We start from the raw sequence: 25141 nt of genomic DNA on the forward strand, positions 1-25141 counted from the left end.
ACCCAACCACAGAGGAAGGACACAGAAAGAGTTTGAACTGCCCGGGCTACAACATCTGGCCAACTACAACAGAAATTACCATGGACATAATTTGTCAAAAAAAGTATTGCACCTCCCTACGCAAAAGAAAAAAAAATTAAAAAAATACCCGGCACTATCCGGCTTCCGTAAATTACCGCTGTCTGGCATGTCCGGTATGTCCATAGCCAGAGCGTGGCGAACGCTTTCTATTCACCATATGTTTCACAACCGCGAAACCTTAGTACCCTACTCACTGCCGCAATTTGTCGCTGGTAATCTGCATCTTAAAAACTTTGTGCACTGAGGTATGGGAAATTGAATATTCATGCAGTGCTTGGTATGATCTCATGACATCAAATTTAATGCTTGCGCAGTTGCTTGCAGTACAATGTGTGCCCTAAATCTATATGTGCAGTCATTGCCCTTAAAAAGCTCTTTCTTCCGGAGTAATTTTGAGAATAAATAGCCCAGTTGTTTACAAGATGCTGTGTTTTGTTTGAATCATTTTTATTATGGCATTTGTACAAAGCGTATCCTATGAGATTTCGCGATCACTCCCTGTGATGAAATAGCGCATATTGTTACTTATGAACTTAGCTTTCCAGCAGTAGTTAACAATTTTGTTAGCTAGTCTTAGCCAAATTCGTACCAAGTCTTTGAAAGCTGATATTGGTGGGAGGAGAATTAAACCAACTTTGCATAGTTAATGATGCAGTGTAACAAAAATTAAAAAGTTTATTTAAGATGGCAAAAGTAGATCTTAATGCAAGGGATTCTTCTCACTCTATTTCCTGGTCACAGCAATAGTTTGTATTTAATTGCAAGCAAAAAAAATCAAGTATTGCTAGGATATTACTGGCCCCACTTTTCCGGCTAAGAGGCAGTTCTTGGGCATTTTTGGAATGTCTTCTATTATTCGTCTGAGTGACCAGGCGGCGACGATTATTGAATACTTGGAAGTGCCAGAGTTGCTACTCCTGTGTCTTTCCTCTATGACCTGACAGTCCGAAGGTCTGATTGTCTGCCAGAACGATGGATGTAAAGTGAACAAGTACGTGGCGCAAAGTGCACATAGTATCGCCGCAATAGACCATGTTGTGTTTGATGTTACTTGGCAAACACTGTTTCAGTTCAAGAAACACACGGTAGGACCGTGTCTTTTAATTTTCTGCCTTGAATTGAGACCGATAATGTTTGCCCTTGGACCAAGCTCTACATGTACATGCATCGTTCTGGCTATGACGCCTTCCAATCAGCCTGCGAGCGCAAACGGCCAAAAGGGGACTTATGTGGGCGGGGAAACGCAGGATCTTTTTATTCATTTCGCGGTCACAATTAATAGGGTAAACATTACATTTATGATGTTTTTGAAATGCTTACGTATTAATTGTTATTTTGGAATACTGTACACAAACTGAATGTTTTCTATTTCTGTAACCCTTTAAGGTCACAGTTGTTTATTCTGCTCAGTTTAAATGCAAAAAGTTAGCTCCGTTTGCTTTCTTTTCATGTGTTCTTCCTTTCATTTCCTCGTACCGTCCAGCCCGTTCTGATAAATTTGAGTCTATTTACTTCTTTTTTGGCAAGGCAAGTGGCCCCAAAATGTATACACAATCGTGAAAGACAGGCAACACGAGAACTGCAGAGATCTTCACCAACAGGATGTAAGCCCAGTCCCATACGTGACCAAACTCATACCTACGAGCATACGATTTATAGGTTCTGAGTACAACAGCTACTTTTACGTGTGTTTAACAAGGATCCCATACGTACGACGTATCTCGTAAGTACGAGTTCGCCGAAGGAGGGAGTTTTTTCATGATGCAACCTTTGGGTGTTTACGAAAAAAATGTCTTTCAGTCCGTTCAAGACAAACTTAAATCCAATCGCAATGTACGTCACATTCTTCATGTAAAAATTAAACTGCATACTCTGAAAAAGCTGAGTTTTTTGTCCAATCTTGCAGTGATGAGGTGGGGTGGAGGTTCAGTCCTCAGAATAACGCGTCTATACCATGTAGTAAAATCGGGGTCCGTATTTCATTTTGTCATTCGTTATCAGTCGAAATGTGGAATTTCACATTAAATCCGATACACTATGGTTTGCTGTTACGGCCAATTGAAGTTCAAGGCCACACGTGTGTCAGCCAGCGACCACTTAACGAAAAAAAAAAGAGAGAACCAGTTGGCCGACAAAGCCGCTGTGAAAGATAATGATTTTTCTCAAAAAAGGCGACAAAATGGAAATTGTGCGTGTGTGTGAGTTTGTTTCTGCATTCAATTGGGGACCCTGAACAATAGAGGACAATAAGGTCCCCAATTGACAGAGGGTCCCCGATTGACAACTGTGTACAAAACATATGGGTGGTCTTCTAAAAAAGTTAGAGTACAAACAAAAGAGGAACAATAGGGGGTCCCCAGTTGCAGGCAAATACACACTTGTGTGTGTGGGTGTGTGTGCGTGCAAAAGCTCAGGGTGTTCGAAAGAAATGCACTGTGACGATAATAATGATATGAAAAAAAATTAAACAAAAACAAAAAAAATCGAAGTTTTACCGGATTTGAACCTCTTTGACGGGTAAAGTGCATACAGTAGCTTTCTCCCTGTTGGTGCAAAATAATATGGGCACATGTCGAGTTTACATGTTAATTTGGGCCGTATAAACAGATAGGTTTCACGTTCGCTAACACAATTGGCTCTTTGAGACTTAACAAAATACAGAACTGGGAGATGAATGAATATGTTTGTGTTTTTCGTATTTTCATCAGGTGGATTTTTAGGCAAAAGACAAAAGCAAATCTACATATATTCTAATACAAGGGAATTCATATACAACACATCACCATTAAAAGTGCATAAAGTTTCACAAGATAGCGACGTTCGTTTATTAAACAAATTTCTTGATATAATTAATGACACATTTTTACAATAAGAACACCACTAAAACTATGATGAAATGAACAATTTCATTTAAAGCAACCTTTGAAGCCATCACTTCAGAACATAATTTTTGACGTTAGGTTTGGAACCAAAATACAATTTGTAGTAGGCCAACAAGGATAAGTCAGAGAAATGGACGGATGTACGGTAACTTGTTTCAATTAATGTTAAACCAAATAGTGCTACGATATTCATTTTTTTTTCACGATATACTAGTTAATTTGTTACAGCACAATCTGCATTCTTTAAACATTTTGCACGCAACTATAATATACAAATGAATATTTATAATTACAATAGTAAGAAATATTAATTTGTTATACACGTTATTCAACTGTTGTGTGTTAACTTATAGGCTTATGTTTTGCACGCTGCAAACCATTATCAGGGCAGAATTTCCATTCTATGTAAATACATTTCCGTTTGTTCGAATTTCGTTTCAGTTGTCGAATTCACAAAGACTTGTTGAGTTTCGTGACGTCTAAGGCTTAGGAGTCTGTTTCGTCATCCAGTGGTAGTGAGGCTGGTTGGGTTCCGTAAACGGGGTTGCTGAAACTACCACCTCTTGGCTTCTGCAGATGACATGAACGTGAGCAAAATTAAAAAAACTAAATAAAAATACAATAATTAAAAAGAAAATTGGCAGAGGCCTGGACTGACTCTGAGATCAAAAGCCTGGGAAAAAGCATCGCTTCACTTTCTGATCTGCTGGTTTTACTCGATCGCATCGCAGTCAGGAGACCTGACCAACATTACGGTACGAAGAACCATTGAAGCGTGACATGAACGAAATCCGTGTACCTAGTGTCACGGTTAATCTTTACGAAAAAAACCCAAGAAACTTTGTTTTATAGTGCAGGAAAACCTCAGGTTTTCTCTCACATAATGACCATTTTCGAGAGAATGCCAAAGCGAGTGACGTCCAAAAAAAGAGAATTGCAGACTTGGGTCTTTTTAATGCAAACTGAAGAAAATTGTTTGTGTCATTGAATAAAATACATCCTTGCCAAAAAAAAGAAAAGAGTAAGGATTATAATGCACAAGCTCCGAGTCTATTTGAACTCTTACCGCATGAGGCACCTCAAGCTTTGATGAGAACATCCCTGGATCATAGCCGGCGGCGGCAAACTGGAAGAAAATTGCAAGAGGCAACCCATTATTTCTGTTGGCTTCAACTTTACCAAACACGCATAGGCCTATACTATTTACCTAGATAGCCATTTCTTTTTAGTTCAAAACAGCATGAACTAAGACGGTAAGGCTTCGTGTGTTATTCTCGGCTTCAGACAGTAATGTTTTAACTCGCGTGGGGTCGGATTTTGAAAATACTACTGTTATTGTCTCATTTCTTTTGATTTCACCAGCCTTACGAGCTTAAGCACCGCACAAGAACCTTTGGTTTCATTAACAGAAATTATCAGCAAAAATAGTAAGTTAGTGAGGGCAAAGTCGCAAGCAGTTACGGAGTGGACTTCGCTTATTACAGCATCTACTAATGTTTCCCCTTTTTCATCCTGAAAGAAGATTACAAAAAAAAACTCTGATAGGTGTAACTGAAATAATTAAATACAGATTCAAATAAGGTTGTCATTCAAGAGTGCTTTAAAAAATTCGGTTACAATGTATGGGGATAAAGTGCTAATCAGGAGATGGGTCACTTTTACGGTTCTTCTTTTGAGAGACTTACATCGGTGAGAATATTCTCTCCGAGATCACCAACGTAAGCGGGGTTGCTGACGGCAACATCACCATGTTCATTTGCAATGTCACCAAAACGCCTACAAGGTTGGAGAAAATACGCATGGAATCAGTATGGAGCGAAGTTAAATGGTAATTGCACTCAAAAAGTTGGAATCAAGTTTCAGAATTGTATTTGGTAAATCAAAGAGTTGGATATAAGCAACAGGGATTGAATGACCTGAATGAATATAAACAAAAAAGGTTTGCGGGTACATCATGTGGGAAATATCTCTTTTGTGAAGAGGTGTGGTTCTTACACTCCCACCATGCAAAGCTTGAATGAATATACTTTTGTTGAAGTTTATTCAAATGGCGTATGACTCGACGATACTAAATTACTTCCAGTTATATGAAGATCCACGTTGGCATGATTGAAGTCCCCGTTGAGAACGTGTATAAATACGGGTGTGCACACGACCTGCTAAGCATTAAACACACTCTAATTTTCCAAATATAAGCCGTAGCATATACGTTGATTCTCACGCTGAAATATTTCTCTGCGGCTTATACGCCAGGCGGCTTATATGGCAAACTACGAAGGATAAAATCAGTGACAAAAGCCGCGGTCGGGCCATGCCTATCACGTGCTGCTGGCGCAGACATGTTTTCGTTGGTTGCCGCATAAAACTTGAAAACTGGAGAATAAATAAAAATTCGAGTGGTCTGGATTTCCAGTTTATTAACGGAGTCATGGAGTCACAAAAAACTTAAATGTGTACGTAATCATAAAGTTTACTTATTCTGCTGTAGCATCAATTCTTAGAGATTATTTTCCCACTTTTTATTCATTATCATAGTGTATTTTTGCACACAGACAACCATTTTACAAAGATTTTTTTATTGTCGCTACCTGAAGATTTTTTCTACCGTTAAACAAAAATCAACCACTTCAATGGTGTACCTTTTGTGTGGCACATCTTTTCGCCGATCGTATTAAGCGTGACATGCCACAGAATTTCGAATTTGTTTTCACTCGGGTTTTCTGACGACAACCATTTCCGCAACACGAACATGCAACACAAGCCGTCTAATGCCTTCAACCAAGGTCTCGCGGTGGATTTTTTTTATTTTTGAAGCAATATGGCGGTGTTGTTTGATGCGCGTCCCAAAAACCTCGAGATGAACGGATGCAGTGTTGAGGACAGTTATGGAGGCTTTTTTTTTTACATAAAAGCCTATTCTTTTGGCAAGAAATCGACCAACAAGATAAAAAAAATCCTTGACTTCACTGACTTCAAGTTATCAAGATTTTATCGTACGTCCCCAACTGCATAACTATTGTGGCTGCTTGGGTAAAAACGTGCAAGACCTGATGCACGGCCCATGCAGGACAATTATCCAGACTGCAAATTTATTACATTTGAGGACCCAAATTCATTTTTGATCCTGGTGACACTCACACTCACACGGTGACACAGACACGCACTTCTTTCACATTCGTTAGGATTACACGTACAGTGGAACCGTTGACGCACTAATTTGTTGGCCTATTTTACTGGCGCTTCGGCACGCAGTACCTTTGTGGTTGGATCGTCAGCGCCGCGTTGAGGCTTAAACGCTCGTGCATCTTATATGACGGCTTTAAATCTCAGTTTGCCGATTCTTGCGTGGTGCGGCTTATACAACGCACAGCTTATATTCCAAAAATTAAGGGTACTCAGAAGTTACAGCACTTGCAAATACATTGCCCATTGTACAACCTCTACTTACAACTCTGCCAAGGACATGTATTCCAAACAAGTGCCGGTTAATTCCTTCATATTCCAACCACCAGAACAAAAAAGTATTTCATTTTTCTCGTCAACAAACGCAACGCACACTTTGACGCCTGATAGTTTTCAACCCTTTGCAAGGTTAGCGTTAAAAGAAAAGAAAAGAAGTTCAAATTGATATTCGCACTTACTTCTTGTGCTGCACTCTCTTCGAAAACAGGAACGCCACCAGTAAGATGAGAATGATGGCTAGGATTCCGGCAACGACAGCAATAGCTACAATTACAGAGTCTGATAATAGGAAAAAATGACTTGCGTTGAATACATGTACCCAAAAATCAATAAAAGTGCAATGACTGGAGGAGTTTATCCATTTTACAAGAGTAGAAAACTGGCGTCTTACCTCAGAAAATTTTCTCCATCTGGGAGTGTGCTGTTGTAAAGTTGTCAAATGCCAATTTTTTTCAGGTTGTGAAAACCACTACAGGCTTTTTGACCCGTCCAAGCACTTTTTTTTGCTCTTATGAAAGTGATGAATTGACGGTGGCCACATGAAAGCTGTTCAGTATGTATTTGTTTCTGGATCTGCCAGGTTTAAAGTTTCATAGGGATGATCATGCGTAAGCCTTGCATTTGTTGAGTGAAAAACGTTGATAAAATGGTGCTGTGCCAAGTCTGAAGAGATAAATTGAAGCCAAAAAGTGTGGGTCTTACATTATTACATTATAAGAGGCACAGTCGTTTCATACAGGTTTAACCTGTGTAAGATATTAGGCTCACCGTTTGAACCTGTCTGCGGTGCGCCTGTGGGTGGGTTGGGCTCTGTGGCGTTGCCTAGATAAAGGAAAACATTGATAAATGATGAGGTCACATGAGGGTACATAGCACCATAGACAATGGTACCAACTCGTAAAAAGATTCTAAAAATGCTTCTAGTCAACAGTGTCTATACGTCAGATGAACAAAGAGAAACTATTTAACATGCATCGAAACATATTTATGTTCTTTTAATGTAGATCCCAATAAACAAGTATAATATGCTGTCGATTTAAGTCGTAAAATTTACATATATATCCAACAGACTGATCCATTAAGCCCCAACGCATTGTGCTCTGACCGTTGATAACCATGATTTACTACATCTGATAAGTGTGCACAAGACCATGAAATCATGGAAGCTAGATGACGCATGATGCACTCGAATTTAACATGCTGCACTGTGTGGCATTAGAAAAGAGCATGTGTCGAGTGCCAGTGAGCACAGTGGGCGGAGCTTACCGGGTTGGCCAACTTAATTACTATCAGAAAAATCATATTCTGTCACTGGATTTTAATATGATGGCTTGTGTAAATCGTCCCTCAATGAGGTGGCTGGAGTGGTGGGAAATACTTACTGCATCCAAGAGCTGTTGATTCGTCTAAACTGTCTCTTGGGCAATCCACGATGCCGTCACAAACCCACGATGAAGGAATGCAAATACGATCGTTCGGGCAGAAGATGAAACTGCCGTCCGAAACACCGCACATTCCAGGAATTGGGGTCGGCACTGGGGTGTCTGAAAATCGTCAGAATGTGAAATAGAGCAGACATTTATCAGGCAAGGGGAAATCGCAAAATGGGAATCTTTCATTAACAACCTCCAACGACAGTAGATTGTTACATTAGCCATATCAATCTGGAGGATGTTCCAACCCCCGACGACGGTTTGAGATGGTTTCCATACAGTTCAGTGTCCCACCGAGAGGTTGTCTAGGAGTGGCCTTTTTGCAGTGCATAATAGGATAATTAGTCGACAAAGTGTCATTCGCTAATTACGTCATGTGTGGAAAACTTGTATATTTCCTGAATGTTTGTTGATCTTGGCTGGAAATTTGAAACTGCTTATTTGCAATATTGCGAATGGCCATTTATAGTTAAAACTAAGGATCTGTGTGGTGCAGGGAACAACCCAATCAATTAAATATCCCTAAATTATGCACAAAGTGCGCTTAATCTCGGTAGCAAGTCGACTTGAAAAGTGGCCTGTCTGCGGAAAAGTCATGGTGGCGCGCTGTATCGTGAATGGCATGTATTAGCAATTTCTTATCTCAGAATTGGGCGTAGCGGCGAATTTCAGCGACGACCGTTTGTCGACTACTTGTCTACTTTTGCTGGTAACCCATGCATAAGCCACATTCTGGGTACCAGGCAAAACGTGAATGACAAATTGTTACCCAAACTTGCTCTGAGTCCTAAGCGGTTCACACTAATTGCATACACATCCACACAATTACGAACAAGGTCAGACAAAAGCAAGGCCGTGGAAAATCATCTTACACCACACCTGTCCAGATCACTTTGGCAAAAAAACCGGAATTATCGCAGTTTGCAGTAAAGATGACAATACAGTATGAAATATGCCAATCTTGTAAAGACATCCCTTAGCAATTTTCATATGGCATGAAGTGATTAATCAATTATATATACGTCAAAATCATCAATATTGCTTTGGTAGAACCTTTTGAGGACAGAAGGCAACTTTTCGACAAACTCACCAGGACTGACGCAGCTGGGAGTGAACGTGACATCATCAAGGGCGATATTCGATGCTGTGTTGCTGCCTACGGCGCCCTCAAACACCACCTTGTACTTGCCACTGCTGAGGATCGCTGCACTACCGTAAGCCCAGTCGTTACCCTGGTCACCACGAGTGCTCCAGATAGGGGTCATGATAGATGTAGTTGTAGACATGGTGTACACCTTTTGTGAAAATCCGAGAGACAGAGAAGTATAAAAAAGTGACCAAACCTGTAATGGACATATATAACATAGGGCGTTATAGATGCTTTCAATATTGAGTTTACCTTGAGTGAGCCAATGTTTGCACCATTCATGTGGTACCAGAAGCGTACCCTGCAGGCACCGTTGCTCGCAGGGTACTCTGAGGCTGTCATCATTCTTGCCAGATCCCCAAGAAGCTGATCGGATCCACTGATGTACATGAACTTGCCACCTGTAAAAAGAAGTCCCAAGAAATGGACCTGAAATAATCGACTAAAAAGCAGTGGATTCGTTCCAATGATGCAAGGTTTCCATTTTAATTTTACTTCTACACACATGTACAGTCATTTGCAAAAGTTTAAGACCACTGGGAATTTCGTTGGAATTTCTATCACTGGGCCTGTAATACCTTGTCTCATTGAATGATCATTTATTTTCACAACGGTGCATAACATCAGTGTAGTGCTATGTACCCCTTTGAATGAAATGTTTTCAAAGGCAGGTCTTGTACGACATTTTGTCTGTAAGGTAGCATGGGTAAAAAACTAGTCAAAGTAATCAGAAAATAAAGGAGGGCACACTAAATATTAGACTAACATTTTAAACCATGGAAATGTATTCACATAGCTCATAAACAGTGTCGACAGTGAATTAGGCCCTATGTGTCACCTTTGCCGTGATCTTCACTGATGCCCGACGTGCTGCTTGAAAGGAGCCAATCAAATTCATCGTCAGTCATCTGCGCCCAGTTACATGCATCATTGTCAAAATCGCAGCCTGTGTATGAATCTAAAAAAGAAAAAGCACCAACAAAACATCCTAAAGAATTCCGAACTTCTAAAAGCTATACCTATGTTATGAAGTGCAAAAAATACCATTAATTCAAGTACCAAGAAAAATGACTTTATCTAATTATTTCACCATAATTCAAACCCCAAGTCTCAAGTCTTCTGGTGTTGATGTGATCTACGACTTTAAGGCTTAGCAAGGACGGATGGCCAGTAGAAAAATACTAAGAAAGTGTGAGCCACAATCAAGCACATTGTTTCAAAGGTATTGTGGTAGGACAAGATTCTATTTGACTGAGCAAGATTCTATTTGACTGAGCAAGATTCTAGTGGACTAAGCAAGATTCTAGTGGACTAAGCAAGATTCTAGTGGACTAAGCAAGATTCTAGTGGACTGAGTAAGATTCTAATGGTCTTACCACAGGAGTTTTCATCTGACCCATCAAAGCAATCTTGTTTTTTGTCGCAGAGCACGTCACGCATCACACACTCTCCGCTACTACACTTGAACTGGTTGGCATTGCAGGATTCTTGCTTGCTGAGACCTGATGGATAGAGAAAGAACAGCACGACTCTTTCGTCAGCTTTCATAAGATTCTTTATTTTGAGGCCTTCCTTTTGCCTCATTTCCAGGAAATGGGTCGAGACGATTTGTTTGACTGATTTCTTTGTCATTGAAATGCGTAATCAATTTCTGGCTCAATGGGCATGATGGAATCTGCCTACAAAAGATACAAGAAACTAAGTCAGCAGTTAAGTGAGTTTACAACTCATCATGAAGTGGCACTATTGTGTGTAACTGGTCGCTCAGCACCATCTGCAAATAAATCCTACATGAAATTTAATATTGAGTCCATTTGTGAATAATCTTCTAAGACAGTAAATGCGAAAGTAAAGGCGATTGGCATTTTTTGGGCAAATTATTGAAAGAACGTGCAATAATCATGCAATTGCGCAGACTGACTGCTCATGCTCACGAATAACAAATGATACAGGTTTTTACAGCCTTATAATGATACAACGTATAACTTGTTCACAAGGATAGCCTTTATCAGCTCTCAGTAGTTTCATTTTTAAGCATTTCATTTTGCTTAACTCTAACAGTCCTCAGTCCTCCAGCAGGTGAAGGATTGAGGACTGTTAGGGTTAACGAGAGAAATTAGACGCAAATCTGTAATAAGCCTTTTGCGAGTTAAATTTGAATAGAGTCTGGTACACTGTGCTATCTTATTTCACATAAACATAACAATTTGAATTCCCAAGACTAACGACACTACCTCGTGATTTGGGGCAAGCTTTTGCATAGCAACCACAATCTCTGGATGGACCGGTTCCTTTGTGCCCTTCGCATCCATTGAAAACAGTGTATTGATGCAAGGCGTCTCTTATGTAACTAAGCAAATTAAAACTTGCCCTGAATTACGAGGTACAGTAACAGTGTTCGTAGTATGGAGAATTCAATTTGTTATGCTCACGTGCTTGTGGAGAACTCGGTGACTCGCAAATGGCTTATTAAAATGAGCAACTTTAACTCACCGATTTCACACTGTTGCGCAAACTTAATATCGTCAATGGCGATGACACCCGAGCTGCCTGAACCATACACAGCCTCAATATGAATGGCAAAGTTGCTTTGTTCGCCAATCGTAATCTCATTGGTTGACTGCCAGCTGCCAAGCTGGTTCAAGCTCTGAAATATCTTCTAAAAATGTAGAAATGCATATTAGCAAGTTTGTAAAGTCTTTGTCAGTAGGATGGTTTGCAAATGAGAAATTTTCACGCAAACAATTACCATAAAAACTGGTTACTTTCTTTTCCATTTCACTGTCCGTAAAATTGAACAAAAAGAAAAAATGACAATCTGAAATCTTTGAATAAAACAGAGAAATATTGTTTTATTTTTATAAATAAATACAAATCTGAACATCTGAACTCTGAAAATATTTAAGACATCTTAAAATATCATTACACATATTTACAAATAAATATTTGATTATATATTTGAGTGGTCAAGCATTTGAAAGCTCTATTCTAGAAAACCATGCAGTATTAAAGTTGATGTAGAAATTGCTAAATTATATGAATAGTAACAAAAAGGTGGCCAACATCGACCGTATTATGGAACATTTTAACCAGACTGAGCATCTATGCACATCCTACTTTATATAAGTGAAAAGTGCAGAGGGCATGTAATAATTTTGTTTTCGTTTAAATGAGCATAAAACTTCAACACAATGTCGAGAGAGGGATCCAGTATTAAAACCAGGAACATACACAACTACGAATATATTCCAGATGTTTTTAAATGTTAATACCTGGCTTGAAGTTGAGGCTCCAGTCTTCAGGTAAACATTGATGGAATTGAGTGAATTGCCATTCAAATAAAAGAAGAAAGTAACGTCACACAGGGCGCTGGATTTCTGGTACATCAGAGAGCTTAGAATGGCTCGCCCGGCATTTGCAAGGTTCGGTAGGGGCACAATGACCATGAAATGACCTAAATAAAAACATTAACAACGAAAGGAAAAAAGAATGCTCGAATTTGAGGGGTTTTTGAGTTCCACAAAATAATATAAATGGTGCTTCAATTGAAAATGCAATCAATTAAAGTGGCTATTTTGGTCAAAATAGCATCAAACCGTAGACCCCTTTATTATTACAAATAAAAATCAAAGTGCAGGATGTCCTTAAAATATTTTACGGAGGGCTTAATTAATGGTAACTCACTTAGAAGAAATTGCGAACATGTGACAAGCAGACTTTGGGGCATATCTTATACCTTGACTCGTTCCTGTCGTGTGGTCAGCGACTGGTTCCCCATTAGTTGGTTTACCATAGCGCCACTCAACACTATCCGAGAATGCATTGTACCATCCGCAAGCGTTGCTGTCGGTCTCAAAGGGACACTCGGACCCTGGGATATGGAACGGGGATGTCAAAAGTTGTTGATAAATTGGATTGTTAAGTTCATGCCGAGATCTTGTGCCAAATATTAGGTCTTTGTCACTTTCGAGCAGGTGACCAATGCTGATTAACATGCATAGCCCACAAGCAAATGCCGGGCACTGTGAGTGCAATTAATACAAAAATGCATTCAAGTTGCTTTGTAAATCATACGCGTCATATTTTGCAATGCTCTCAAAGCCAGGGTTTGAGTGATATTTTTGCTACAACTTGCTCGCCGCCGCTGCCAAGTTTAATTCTCAGTCTGCCTCCAAAGACTTCTCCGACTGCTTGTGCATACATGTGTGTACACCTTATACGGAGCGGTAAGCATGTTTACATGTTTGGCTATAGTGGTTCAGGGCATGCATGGCGGTTCAAACGAAAAAAGAGCAAATTTCAAACCGACATAACAGGGTTGCAGCAAACTTTCTGTAGAGTTTAAGGGTATCCAACTTTTAAGAATAAGCATTATGAATATTTGATCTGCCTTCACAGAATCCTATTCCTGTTTGCTCGGAGAATATACTAGCCTATTAATAACCGTTAGCTGTTTTTTCCAATGTAGACTTCCAGATCACGTTCATGTATTCTCTGGCTTGAAACAGGAAAGTTGCAAATGTATGAACCGTGCTCTTATTTTATTTCAATGGATACACTCTTATTCCCCTTCGTTACCGCATGTGGTCTCATCAGACGAGTCGCTACACTGCGACATCAGATCGCAGTGCTGCGATTGGCTGTAGCACCCAGCCGACGTCAGGCATGCGTACCGGCCATCGGGGCAGTAGAAGTTGGTGTCACCTCGCAACGGCTCACCAGGAAGGCCACTTCCCTGGGAATCGATTGCAATAGGGAAAAATACAATGAAAATTGTACAACAGCAAATCATGGGTATAGAATTATGGAAAAGAATTAGGAAAATCAGGAAAAGTAAACAATGAAAAGGGCTAATGGCAAAGTGGCAATAAACGATGGGCTGTACCATGAACGCAGGAAAAACTATCATGGATAAGGTAGAAAAATATGAGAAAAACACATCAAAATTAAGAAAGAATTAAAACAAAATGAAATAGAATTCAGTGGCAATATTTTTATCTTGAGTGTTCTATCTACATTATAAATCTAATGAATGAACAGACACAAGTTGTTCGACAGCAAATTAAAGTCAAGCCAAAACAATTTAGCTGATCACAGGTTTCGTGCTCTGGCGAAAGGCATATCTTCATAAGTATGTCAAATTAATGTCCTCATATCTAAGTTTCAGACCATATCACCTGGGTTCACTACAAAGTAATAGATGCAGCAGCTACAATAAATAGGTCAAGGCAATTTTTCAAAATCAGCAAACAATATTGCTTTCTGGTCCATATCTATCGTGACCGTAAACATTGGAGGGTTTCAATTAACAGAATCATTCAAAGACGGGTGACGTAAATCCATGCTTCTCGTCACAAAACTCTCCTTCAATTAAATGCTTACAATGAAACATTCCCTTGAGAAGGAGACATCATCGATGGCTACAGCGCTTTGTGGACTGGCACCAGAAATACCCTCAATGACAATCTAGATACATATAGCCGGTGCAATAAAAAAAAACAGTCAATCTGGTGAAATATCAATCAGAGTTGAAGACTATTTTCAAGTCTGTAGTTCATCACTGCAACTAATGTGAAATCCAGTCAATCACTGAAGACTCCATGATTCTCCATCGTAAGTCAAAAAGTCATTCCAAAGTCTGTAAAAAGCCATTCGGGCAAGTTTAATATAAATTTGGTGAAATGAACAGTGACAGAGAAGTCAATCCTTTGTTCATGTTCAACATTACTGCACCGTAAAAAAGTTGGTCAAACAGTGTTGGGCATTTGTTATTTGCCAAACCTGGGTTAAAGCTAAAACACTGTTGGTCAATTTCCATCACTGTTGGTCAAACATTGACCAAATATTGGGAGGAATTTGCCCAACGGTTGCTGAAGTTGGTATTTTAGCAACATTGGGCAAAACATCAACCAAAAGTTGACCAATCGTTTTACAGTGTTGGATGAACTCGACCTACATGTACAACTCTGGTTCAGTAATTATAATAACTAGTAACTATGAAGTCAAAAAACATCGGCACACATGAAGCAGGCCTCTAGCTGAGAAATAACAGTGAATGGGCTATGAAAGAGTTCGTTTGAGTACTTTGTGACTACGGACTGGACAATAATTAATTAACTTCATTGCAAGTCGGCAGTACGGCACTCTGCCCTTTACAGCCTCTGTGTCCAAAATGTTTCAAAGTTTGGAAGATATGATTCAAAATAGATTCTGTTTTGATGTGACCCCAAACATTTCAGTATGGAAAGCTGTCCGACTTGCCTCAAAGTCCACCCCTGGATTGTTGACCGGCAGAGACCTCAGATGCCAAGTGTCGCCTTGGGAACCGGTGATGCGGTCCATCTGAGGCAGAGCGTTGCTAAGATATGATGTACGCTGGCGGACGACGATAGTGCCCGCATCCTCCCCGTTCATGTAATACCAGAAACGAACCTGTGCAATGAGATATTATCAGTGAACATCTAGTCGGTGTTTAAGTTTCTGTCAATTAAAACCAAGGTCAGTTTCTATATATCACCTGTGTTTCAGATTTGACCTGGTTGCTACAAATATTGTTAGATAATTGGATAAACTTAAGCCTGAATTTTCCTTTTTCTTTGAAAGATAGTTGTCTTCAATGTTAAAAAATACAAAACAATACTCCTATGAATCCCATTTCAAACGGTTCTTTCTTTGTGAACAAAATTTTGCTCAAAAGTATATTTATTTATGTAAGAACTGATTTTTCCTTCAACTTGCGAAAACGACACATAGAAGCACTTCAACATGTGTAACTAACCAAAGATGCCTCGGAAGTTGAATGAGCCACTTTTAAGTGAAGGAACCTTGAAAAAAAACTTGCACAATATATTCGTCAATTATATAGGCACTTTCGACATTGTCCAGCCACGTAATGTGTAATTTTCAACTGGATTCCAAAAAAAGTAAGGCATTGAAATGAAGAGCTCTGTTTGTTATTTCTATTGAAAACTAAAACAAAATAACATGACAATTTGAAATAAGACCCATTTTATGTTTTTTATGGATATGCAGCCATTATGTCCCTTTATCCACCTGCTATGGAGTTAAAACAACTAAACATGCGGACTTACATAGCAGTTGTTACTTAGTCTGCTGATGGAGGGACTACCCAACCTAGCGATGTCTGTACTCCGTCTAGGCCGGGAGGAATCAATGTACAAGTAGTTGCCTGAAACACAACGGTTTAAAGAATTAAAACCTTTAGTTCTTTTGTAAATTAGTTGCAGTAAGTAACATCCTCCAAACCCCAAAAATACATTGTCCTATTCGTTTCTGAACAGTAAACTTTGATAAGGAAACTTTTATTTATTCTTTATCAAATTTGGAACTAGTATGAAGGTAGCAACCATGTAGAACATAATCACTTGGCGGTATAGTGTTCATGTATTAATTACAAAACAAAATTGTGACTTCAGACCTTTCAAAACTTAACTTTCAAAACTAAGCATAAAAAAGCAGTGTTTACTTTGGTTTGTTATTTTGAAACTCTGAGAAAATGTTGCAGAAAGACTTTCGCCTCCACACACGGCACTTCTCACCTTTATTTGAATTCTTTGTGTGGTCATTTATTGGTCCAACGCTCATCCCTCCAGCTCCGTCTTGCCTCATCGACCAATCAAAATCATCATTATATTCCTGGTGCCATTTACAAAGGTCGGCATCAAAACTGCAGCTCAATGTTGTGGCTGGAAATGAGAGTAACTCTGCTTAAAATTGATGCTTTCTATTACATTCAAATTATTAGTGAAGCAAATAAATATGTAGAAGTGTACATGTGCAGAATCCAGCCCCGTTTCACTAACCATTCCGTATGGACCCTTTAATGGCGGAAAGCGCTGTGCTCAGTTTTGTATGGAGTGTCTGTCACAGAACAATGGCGCTATACAAAAGTTATAACAATGCTTTTCCATTCCTAATTTGAAAAGGTTCTGGTCATAAACAGGTAGTTGGTGAGAGTAAAATCTGCAGTGAGTTAACTTTAAGTGTTGAAGTCCATCACAAGTCCTTGGAAGTCAAACTCAAGTCATCTAGTTCAAAGCCAAGTCAAAACTCAACAAACTGAAACACGACAGATGCATTTCTTTGTCAGTGTTTACCCTGTTTTCTTTTATTATTGGTCTGCCGAGGGGATTTGGGAATGGATTTATGACGGACTTGACTACCAGACTGGTTCAGTGACAGATGGGATCTGGCACAATTTGTCCAACTTACGACAGTTGAGCTCGTCGCTTCCGTCCATGCAGTCATCCCGGAAGTCGCACACTGATGTCGCATCGACGCACAGCGAGTTGCTACACTGGAACTGGTTGTCATTGCATGGCACGCCGGTGACTGGTGGCGGGGAGCAGCTGTAGAACGTGATGTCATCAAGCGAGATGCCACCAGAGTAAGTGGTAGATCGCCTGGCTTGGATGATCACCTGCACGAACAAGAAATGATTGTTCAAATTGAGGCCTGCTTTATGCACAGGGGTCTTTCATGGCAAGATACATGGTAAAAAAAACGGTGGGACTTACACTGTAGTCCCTGCCTGCGCCGAGTACGAATTCTGCTTTCTTCCACTGGGCTCCCTGCGAGCCGCTGATGTAACCTATGGTTGCATTGGCTCCAACCTGCGATGTGGCAACGCTCAGCGAGCCCACATTGGTGCCCGTCATGTAGTACCAGAAGTCCAACTTGCAGTTGGTGTTTGTTTCAGAGAGAGTAGCTGATGTCATTGTGGCCACACCTGCTGTGTTGGACTTGCTCATTGTGTAGGCATAGTATCCTAAATACAAGGCAAAAAGACAATAAACCTGAAAATTTGCCAATCGAATAATGTTTGTTTTTCTGACAAATGAGAAGACAACGAATTGTACAAGAACACAAGATCTACCTGAAACAACATTCAGACATCGGTGACCTGATATACACAACTTCAGAGAGTTATTGGGCACCTTAAACACACCAAGAAATTTAACCCAACTTATAATATATATAAAAATGGACAGAGAAATTGATTGGAGTGGGAGTTGAACCTCTCACCCCAATGACCCCAACAACACTGTCCCTATGTTCAACCAATTGAGCCATCCAATTCTACACATTCAGTCTCCGCATATATCAATATCTGTGACAAACACATCAATATACCTTGTGTGGATAGTCTCATGCTTTCTTGTATGATGAAGTAAATGTTACTTATTACTTAATGTTACTTTTTCTCACACTCTTAACACACTTATCAGCTGGACTTCTGTTGATGGTTTCCTTGAGTGTTCCTCTTTGTTTTGTGAAAGATAATCTTGAGACGAAAATGCCCCGGTAACTCTTTTTTAGAGCTCAGGAAAGGTTTTTAAGGACCTGGCTTAGTCCTTACAAGGTTCACACAACCTGGATTGTGAGGACCTACTCTGTCATCAAGTTCAAATGGTGTATAAACTAACTTGCACAAAGAAATTGACGGCAAAAGATCTTGGTGGGTACGTACCAAGGGTGGATTGTGAGGTGTGGTCAGTGGCTGGCCGGTTTTGGTCACCTCCATTGCCCTGGGCCAACAACCAATAGAAATCCCCATCTGCCAACATCCAGTGGCATGAGCCTGCATCAAAGTCGCACTTGGATTGAACTACAAATGAAGGAAAAACCGATGTAATAATGAGGACACCATCAGAGGTCTAAATTATGGGGAAAAAAAACATGACTTGTGCATGGGAAAAATTCAAAATTCGTATTAACGGTGAGAAGATCTGGAAAAACAAACAGAACCAGGTATGGGCCGCAAACCTGTGATATACATGTAGGAAATGGAAAAATGAGCAAGGAGCTGAACCTTTTTTTTAAACAATACTATGTACCTTTCACTTATGTTGAAAAAACAGGAAGAGACAAAAATATTTTTCTGACAAAATAATTGAAATCTTTATCCTTGTTTCACTGAAAACCTTGACTTTTGAAAGATCTTTTTCTCAGAATGTAACCATTTTTGGCATTTTGATGAATGATAATGATGTTGTAACACATTTCATTTTTAGGAACATCAGTTTTGTTCCGCTAAGAGAAAATTCTGTTTTCAACCTCTTCCTAGTTCAACCTAATTTTGCCAGCACATCTCCCATTCGGGCCAGAATGTCGCTGGATGCCCTTGGCAAGACTCACCACAATCCCTCTCGTCTGCCCCATCAATGCAGTCTTTCTTGAAGTCGCACACATTGATTGCACTGATGCACCGGTCGTCTGCCTTGCAGTAGAACTGGCCTGCTGAGCAGCGAGCAGGACCAGTTGGGGAAGGGGTGGTTGGCGGGGCCGTGGGGAGGTTACCGGAGTAGGCCTGGCAGCCGGGCGTAAGGCTGGTGTCGTCGATGGCGATGTCGCCCCCGGCAGCATCACCCACTGAGGCTTGGATGACAACCTTAGATCAAAAGTTTCAAATTACATGTAGTTCGCAGAAAAAAAATGAAATATGCTTTGTCATTGCCAGGCAATGCCTGGGCCTTTGGCAATTCTTTTCAGCTGATTGCCAGATTAGTATAGAGGTTTTACTTATTGATAAGGTCAGACCTCCACATGGCCTGTCCAGACTACCTCCAGCCCATTATAGACGAGTCTATGGCTATTTTACAGCTCCATTTAGCATGTAAGTGACTTCCAAAACAGAGCCCTGGTAGAAGTATTACAGACACGCTCCTTTGTTCCATTTGTTTGTGTTGGAAGAGTTTTCATGATCACAGTGACTAGAGCTGTAGATTATATGTGACCGGCTCCATAAAAAAGGGTATTATGCTACATTTTTTTTCAAAATGAGTTACATACACATTTGAATTGGTTACATTATAAGCTTTAACATGGTGTAGGTTTGAACCCTGTGGCACTTTGCAATCTGGAGATATATCGATTGTTGCATTATTATATCATACATAGCAACAGAAGTACTTTCTGAGATAAAGTCCTTTAAACACAGGAAGTGGAAAAAGAAATCAGCCCAGAAGAACGTCTCTTGAATATCCACAGCAATAGTTAGGTTTCTTGAATGAATTATGAAAGTAATGATATGACAGAAGCCAATAAACCAACAAGTAATACAAATCACCCTCTCCGCATAGAAAAAGCCTCAGCACTAAATAGCAAAGCGTCCCTTAATACCCTTTTCTGGCGAGCGGGTCACATACGTGTATGTAGTTCAGTGGAAACAATGGTCCTCAACAGGGGCTCGTAGTGGACAGCCCACTGCTTCAAAGCAGGGCATTACAGGCCCTGCCGAGACGTGACCTGGCTTCTCGACTAGTGCCACCCTTACAGAAGAAATTATGGCTGGTGTGAAAGCAGAGAGTTCCTTAGAAAAAGGCAAGGCAATTGTGAACCGGCCAAGCAAAAAAAGTCACAAGTCGTCCGAGCCACATTTCAATAATACAAGCCAATAAAAAATCCTACAAACTCCAAAAAGAACGGGACCCCTAAATACTTTTCATCCTGATAATATCATTGGTATGAGGATGCCACACTTAGCGCTTCATCCAACCGAACAGCTTGGCTTGCTCTGGCTAATGCAACTGAAAATAAAGGGCTTTAAAAGTGGTTTTTGTGGGATCACGATTCTTTGTAAAATATTTTTTTTAATTTTTAAATAAAAAAAAATAAAACGTTTGGAATCATGCATGTTCAAAGGCCTTTAATAGCTGATGATAGATTTACACCATTTTAAGGGTCAGCCTCAGCTTATCGACGACCGCGTGTATTAACGTACTTGGAATGGTGTACTGGTTGTTATGGCAACCTCTGCCCGCCTCCAAACGTCTGCTTGGCCACCGCTCTTTGACCAAATTGTCTGAGCCTGGTAATTACTATTGTAGTAGGAACGAAGCATCACTTTCAGGTCTTGGATGTTGGCACCAAACATGTGGTAGAAGAATCGAAGCTGTGAAGGGTGAATTTGAGAAATGAGTTAACTCTTTTTATTAACGTCTGGTACCTCGCTTGTGTGGCTCAAGTGAAAACCCTGGTGTGGAAAACCTAGTAAATACGACAGACTTACTGGTAAGAAGTTCTGATTGAAATTCTAATCAGTGCTGCGGTCGAGTCCATTAATTACCAAAAAGGTTTCACAAATTGAACACCTGATGAGTCAGTAAATTCAGTGGACTGGAGGTCCACCTCATGGACTTGTCGCTTTTTGTAATAGTCTGAAGCGAATTCCACTACAACAGTCAGTGCTGTTTGAAGTTGTTCTGGCAGGGCAGCATACAGAAAGGTAAATTTGCAGAAAGAATCTCTTTTTTAGGAACAAGGGAAGATCTCCGTGTTTCACATAGTTTGCTCTCTGCTGTAGCTCCAAAACAGAGTACACTGTTTGAAACACTTCCGCTGAGCCTGAAAATATATTTCTCTCTATCGAACAGGTGGATTCGTGCACAAGGCTGAGTTATTGAGAATGAGATTGAAATTAGACTGGAGTGTCCAAAATAAATAGGTGAAGTCTGGCAATCTTACCTTACAATCGTTCCCAGATGGCACGGTGTACTTAGGGCTGACGAGTTGCGCTGCCTTTCCAAAATTCCCAGGTGAGGAATCAATGAACATATAAAAACCTGCAAATTAGCAAAATACAACTCTCACTGAACAAACGTATGTTTTGACAAACTCAGTTATCATTCTGGAGATGATGTTGTATTTCAGAAGTGCGTTTCAGTTAACAAACCTTTAGACATTCTGGATCTAGCTTCAAATCTAGAAGCAAAGTTACAGCCTGGCTTTGGATTTATGATGGCAAATGTCCTTAAAGATCACACCCAGCCGTCAAATATAAATACAAGGAATACAACCTGAAAAGGCACGCAAAGCACACAATAATTACTAGGGCTACGATTGATGCCGTCACAAGTCCACCATCCAGCACAAGTCATGTAGTCTGAAGCAATTTCATTCAACGCTCTTCAAATGAACCACACCAAAAGCATTCCTTTGTCACGGTTCACCGTGTAACTTTGAACTGGTTTTGATGAGGCTGGACTTGAGACAGAACGGAGAGGAGAAATTGGAAAAAACTTCTTCGAAAAGGAAGAGTTTTAATGACATTGGCATTAACGTACCTTCACTTGATCCTAAGGTGTGATCTCTAGAGGGTCCAGTGTCAGGAATAGCTGTTGAGCCCTTTAATCTCACCCAATTAATGCCATCTGTGTCAGTGGCCTGCGTCCAATCACAGAGATCGTTTTCAAAGCTGCACATTCTGTTGCCATTGGATACTGCAACGAAAGAAAGGATCCAATGAAAACAGGGCTTAGCAACAGACTTCGGCCTTTCTCAATAAGTGAAAGCCTAATCTGGAAGCAATTTTTGCCCGGTTTTGGACTTCAGAGTAATTTATTTTGCAAGTGGACAAACTCAGGTTTGGATCAGATGAAAAACCCAAAACACAAAAGGTTTAGTAGCATTTTCGAAAATTTTTAAATTAAACGTTTAGGTAAATAATAAAAAATATCCATTTTTTGAGCGAAAGTTATAAGCTCAGGAAAGACACAGTTGTTATCAAAAGAAGTTTCCATCTTTATCCTAACCTCCTGGACTTTATGTAAAGTTATATTTAAATTGGAAGATTTTGGAAGAGATTGGGCTTGCTATACAGAAATACTTCTGTTTTCATTCGACAATGATGTCTTGCAATCTTACTGATGACGATATCATCATGCATATGGTCAAAAGAAAAATGACTGTAAATTTCAATGCAAAGTATGACATTGATTGTATTAAATATGACACAGGGAACAGAAGTTATCTAAAACTAAGCTGGAATGAAGCACAAACCACATCAAATGACTGATTTGAATTGTTGGAGGTTTCAACGGACAGCAGAAACTCACAGCAAGACTGCAGATCCTCGTCCGTTCCGTCGCCGCAATCGTCCGACCAATCACAAACCAGGCTCTTGTCCACGCAGGCTCTGTTGACGCACCAGAAGTTGCTGGAGGTGTCACATGACAGGGCGGGGTCTGGGAGGGCACAGTTGGTGAACTTAATGTCGTCCATGGCAATCATGCCCTGGAAGTTGGAATTACGCTCCTTGCGGAATTTAAGCTGTAACAATAATGACAACATCAATAATAATGACACATTTACAAATGGCTTATTCCCAATCTGAACAGGTGTGTCTTGATCTTACATAGCAGGGTGTGGCATGAACCGAAATGGGGTTGGAAATAATGACAAAATTACCCTGAAAGGTGATTGCCTCCTCCCAATTCCAATGGTCAGTTGTTTCCACTGGCTGCCGTGGTCGGCGCTGTTGGCCCAAAGCACGCTCTCGGACCGATCCGCCTGGTCAACCAAGACCAGGAGCAGCTCACCGACGTTCTGGCCGCTGATGACATACCATATCTCCAGGACACAGTTGGCTGAGGCCACTGTGTATGCTGGGCCAACCATGAGGGCCACTTGGTCAACTGAGGTCTGGCCGAAGGGTGCAATGTACATGTAGTGACCTTCAACGCCAAAAATTTGAGATATTAAAAGCAAATTCAATTTGTTCCTTCACATTTACTCTTGGAGATATTTGCAAGATAATTTACAAAAACATATAACCGTCAAGGCAACCTCTTGAGGGCGCTCCGGAGATGAGGGGCATTGTCTGTTGTCATAAGGACACAACCTATGTTTTTGTTCATTTTTCAGAGACCTGAACATGGAGTAATGTGTACAGACAATGACTTGGAGACAGAACAGCAGAGTAAAAAAGAAATAAAAACAGCAAGCCAATTCTTTCAAGGCAAACTTTAAGGGCACTCTGCAGGGGATGTCAAAGACTTGTCCCCGTGCTGAGTAGCAGCAAACACGAACCCAACCAAAACATCTTCGTCTACAAGCAGGTGTGTTTATGGAAAGCCTTCGACGTATAAGTAAACTCTTGAGGGCACTCTAGGGATGGGAAAACCCAACCAAAACATCTTGGTCTACAAGGAAGTGTGTTTATGGAAAGCCTTCGACGTAAACTCTTGAGGGCACTCTAGGGATGGGATCACTGTAATGGGGTAAGGAACGGGAATATCGATCTACCTATTCCATGGGAATATGAATGAGCATTAATGTAAATGTTTTGACCCTGATATACAAAGGAAAGAAATGATGACAAGTAGCATCCTATTCTCTTTAAGACAACTTCTAGAGGGCACTCTAGGGGCAAGGACACATTTTCCCTATAGAGGAGGCTATGGCACTACCCAGCCCAAATAGATATTATGTGTATGTATGTACAATATTACCTGAGTTATTACTCAAGAGTGTGAGAATAGGTGAACGAATTCAACATCTAAACATTTAAAGCAAAAACTCTTGAGGGCGCTCTAGGGTGAGAACACAATTTCCTTCCGTGCATTTCATTGCGTTATGGATTACTTTTCAATCTACTAAGTTCTCGGGAAAGGGTACTTTTGCATATACTGTGACCTGCGAGACAAAACCATAGGGCAATTAAGAAGTATAGGCCAAAAAGCCTATAACCTCTAGGTGAACTCTTGAGGGCGCTCTAGGGTGAGAACACAATTTCCTTCCATGCATTTCATTGCGTTATGGATTACTTTTCAATCTACTGAGTTCTCAGGAAAGGGTACTTTTGCATATACTGTGACCTGTGAGACAAAACCATAGGGCAATTAAGAGGTAGAAGCCAAAAAGCCTATAACCTCTAGGTGAACTCTTGAGGGCGCTCTAGGGTGAGAACACAATTTCCTTCCATGCATTTCATTGCGTTATGGATTACTTTTCAATCTACTGAGTTCTCAGTAAAGGGCACTTTTGCATATATTGTGACCTGCGAGACAAAACCATAGGGCAATTAAGAGATAGAAGCCAAAAAGCCTATAACCTCTAGGTTAACTCTTGAGGGCGCTCTAGGGGGTAAGAACACTGTACTTCACTGTTTGTGCAATGACCACAAAACACTCTGTTTTGGTAAAAAAAACAAAGGTGTTTTCTTTTAAAGAATGTGTAGACAGACAAAACAAAGGAGCTAATTGAGAGGTAAAAATGGACATACTGAAGACAAACTCTTGAGGGCGCTCTATGGGGCATTATTACCATTTTTACATTTTGATCTGTTTTGCCCCGCTTTGTCCTGCTTTGGTGGGAAAACCTGACGAATGGACCCC

General features: G+C 40.3%; 1 protein-coding gene across 2 annotated transcripts in view; it reads right to left on the reverse strand.

The window, feature by feature from the left end:
- Window positions 1-2877: 2877 nt before the first annotated feature.
- The window catches only part of LOC110983120 (MAM and LDL-receptor class A domain-containing protein 1-like), a 133359-nt gene continuing 111095 nt past the window's right edge, over window positions 2878-25141 (reverse strand). For both annotated transcript variants that reach the window (XM_087131058.1, XM_087131059.1), the window contains exons 140-166: window positions 23214-23479; window positions 22862-23075; window positions 22091-22246; window positions 21492-21589; window positions 20749-20919; window positions 19164-19416; window positions 18496-18633; window positions 17543-17793; window positions 17238-17445; window positions 16565-16711; window positions 16097-16194; window positions 15267-15437; window positions 14388-14471; window positions 13584-13740; window positions 12742-12876; window positions 12278-12459; window positions 11499-11664; window positions 10382-10507; window positions 9844-9963; window positions 9258-9406; window positions 8949-9153; window positions 7808-7969; window positions 7194-7247; window positions 6605-6704; window positions 4649-4739; window positions 4030-4089; window positions 2878-3533 (exon numbers count right to left, since the gene is read on the reverse strand). In XM_087131058.1, the coding sequence (XP_086987184.1) occupies window positions 3450-3533; window positions 4030-4089; window positions 4649-4739; window positions 6605-6704; window positions 7194-7247; window positions 7808-7969; window positions 8949-9153; window positions 9258-9406; window positions 9844-9963; window positions 10382-10507; window positions 11499-11664; window positions 12278-12459; window positions 12742-12876; window positions 13584-13740; window positions 14388-14471; window positions 15267-15437; window positions 16097-16194; window positions 16565-16711; window positions 17238-17445; window positions 17543-17793; window positions 18496-18633; window positions 19164-19416; window positions 20749-20919; window positions 21492-21589; window positions 22091-22246; window positions 22862-23075; window positions 23214-23479 (4046 nt within the window). In that variant the 3' untranslated portion in view covers window positions 2878-3449. The remainder of the gene's footprint in view (window positions 3534-4029; window positions 4090-4648; window positions 4740-6604; window positions 6705-7193; window positions 7248-7807; window positions 7970-8948; window positions 9154-9257; window positions 9407-9843; window positions 9964-10381; window positions 10508-11498; window positions 11665-12277; window positions 12460-12741; window positions 12877-13583; window positions 13741-14387; window positions 14472-15266; window positions 15438-16096; window positions 16195-16564; window positions 16712-17237; window positions 17446-17542; window positions 17794-18495; window positions 18634-19163; window positions 19417-20748; window positions 20920-21491; window positions 21590-22090; window positions 22247-22861; window positions 23076-23213; window positions 23480-25141) is intronic.

The sequence above is a fragment of the Acanthaster planci genome, linkage group LG21 (assembly GCF_054643075.1).
Source record: "Acanthaster planci isolate LZ-2023a linkage group LG21, COTS_SCS, whole genome shotgun sequence".
In the NCBI taxonomy this organism is placed as follows: Eukaryota; Metazoa; Echinodermata; class Asteroidea; order Valvatida; family Acanthasteridae; genus Acanthaster; species Acanthaster planci.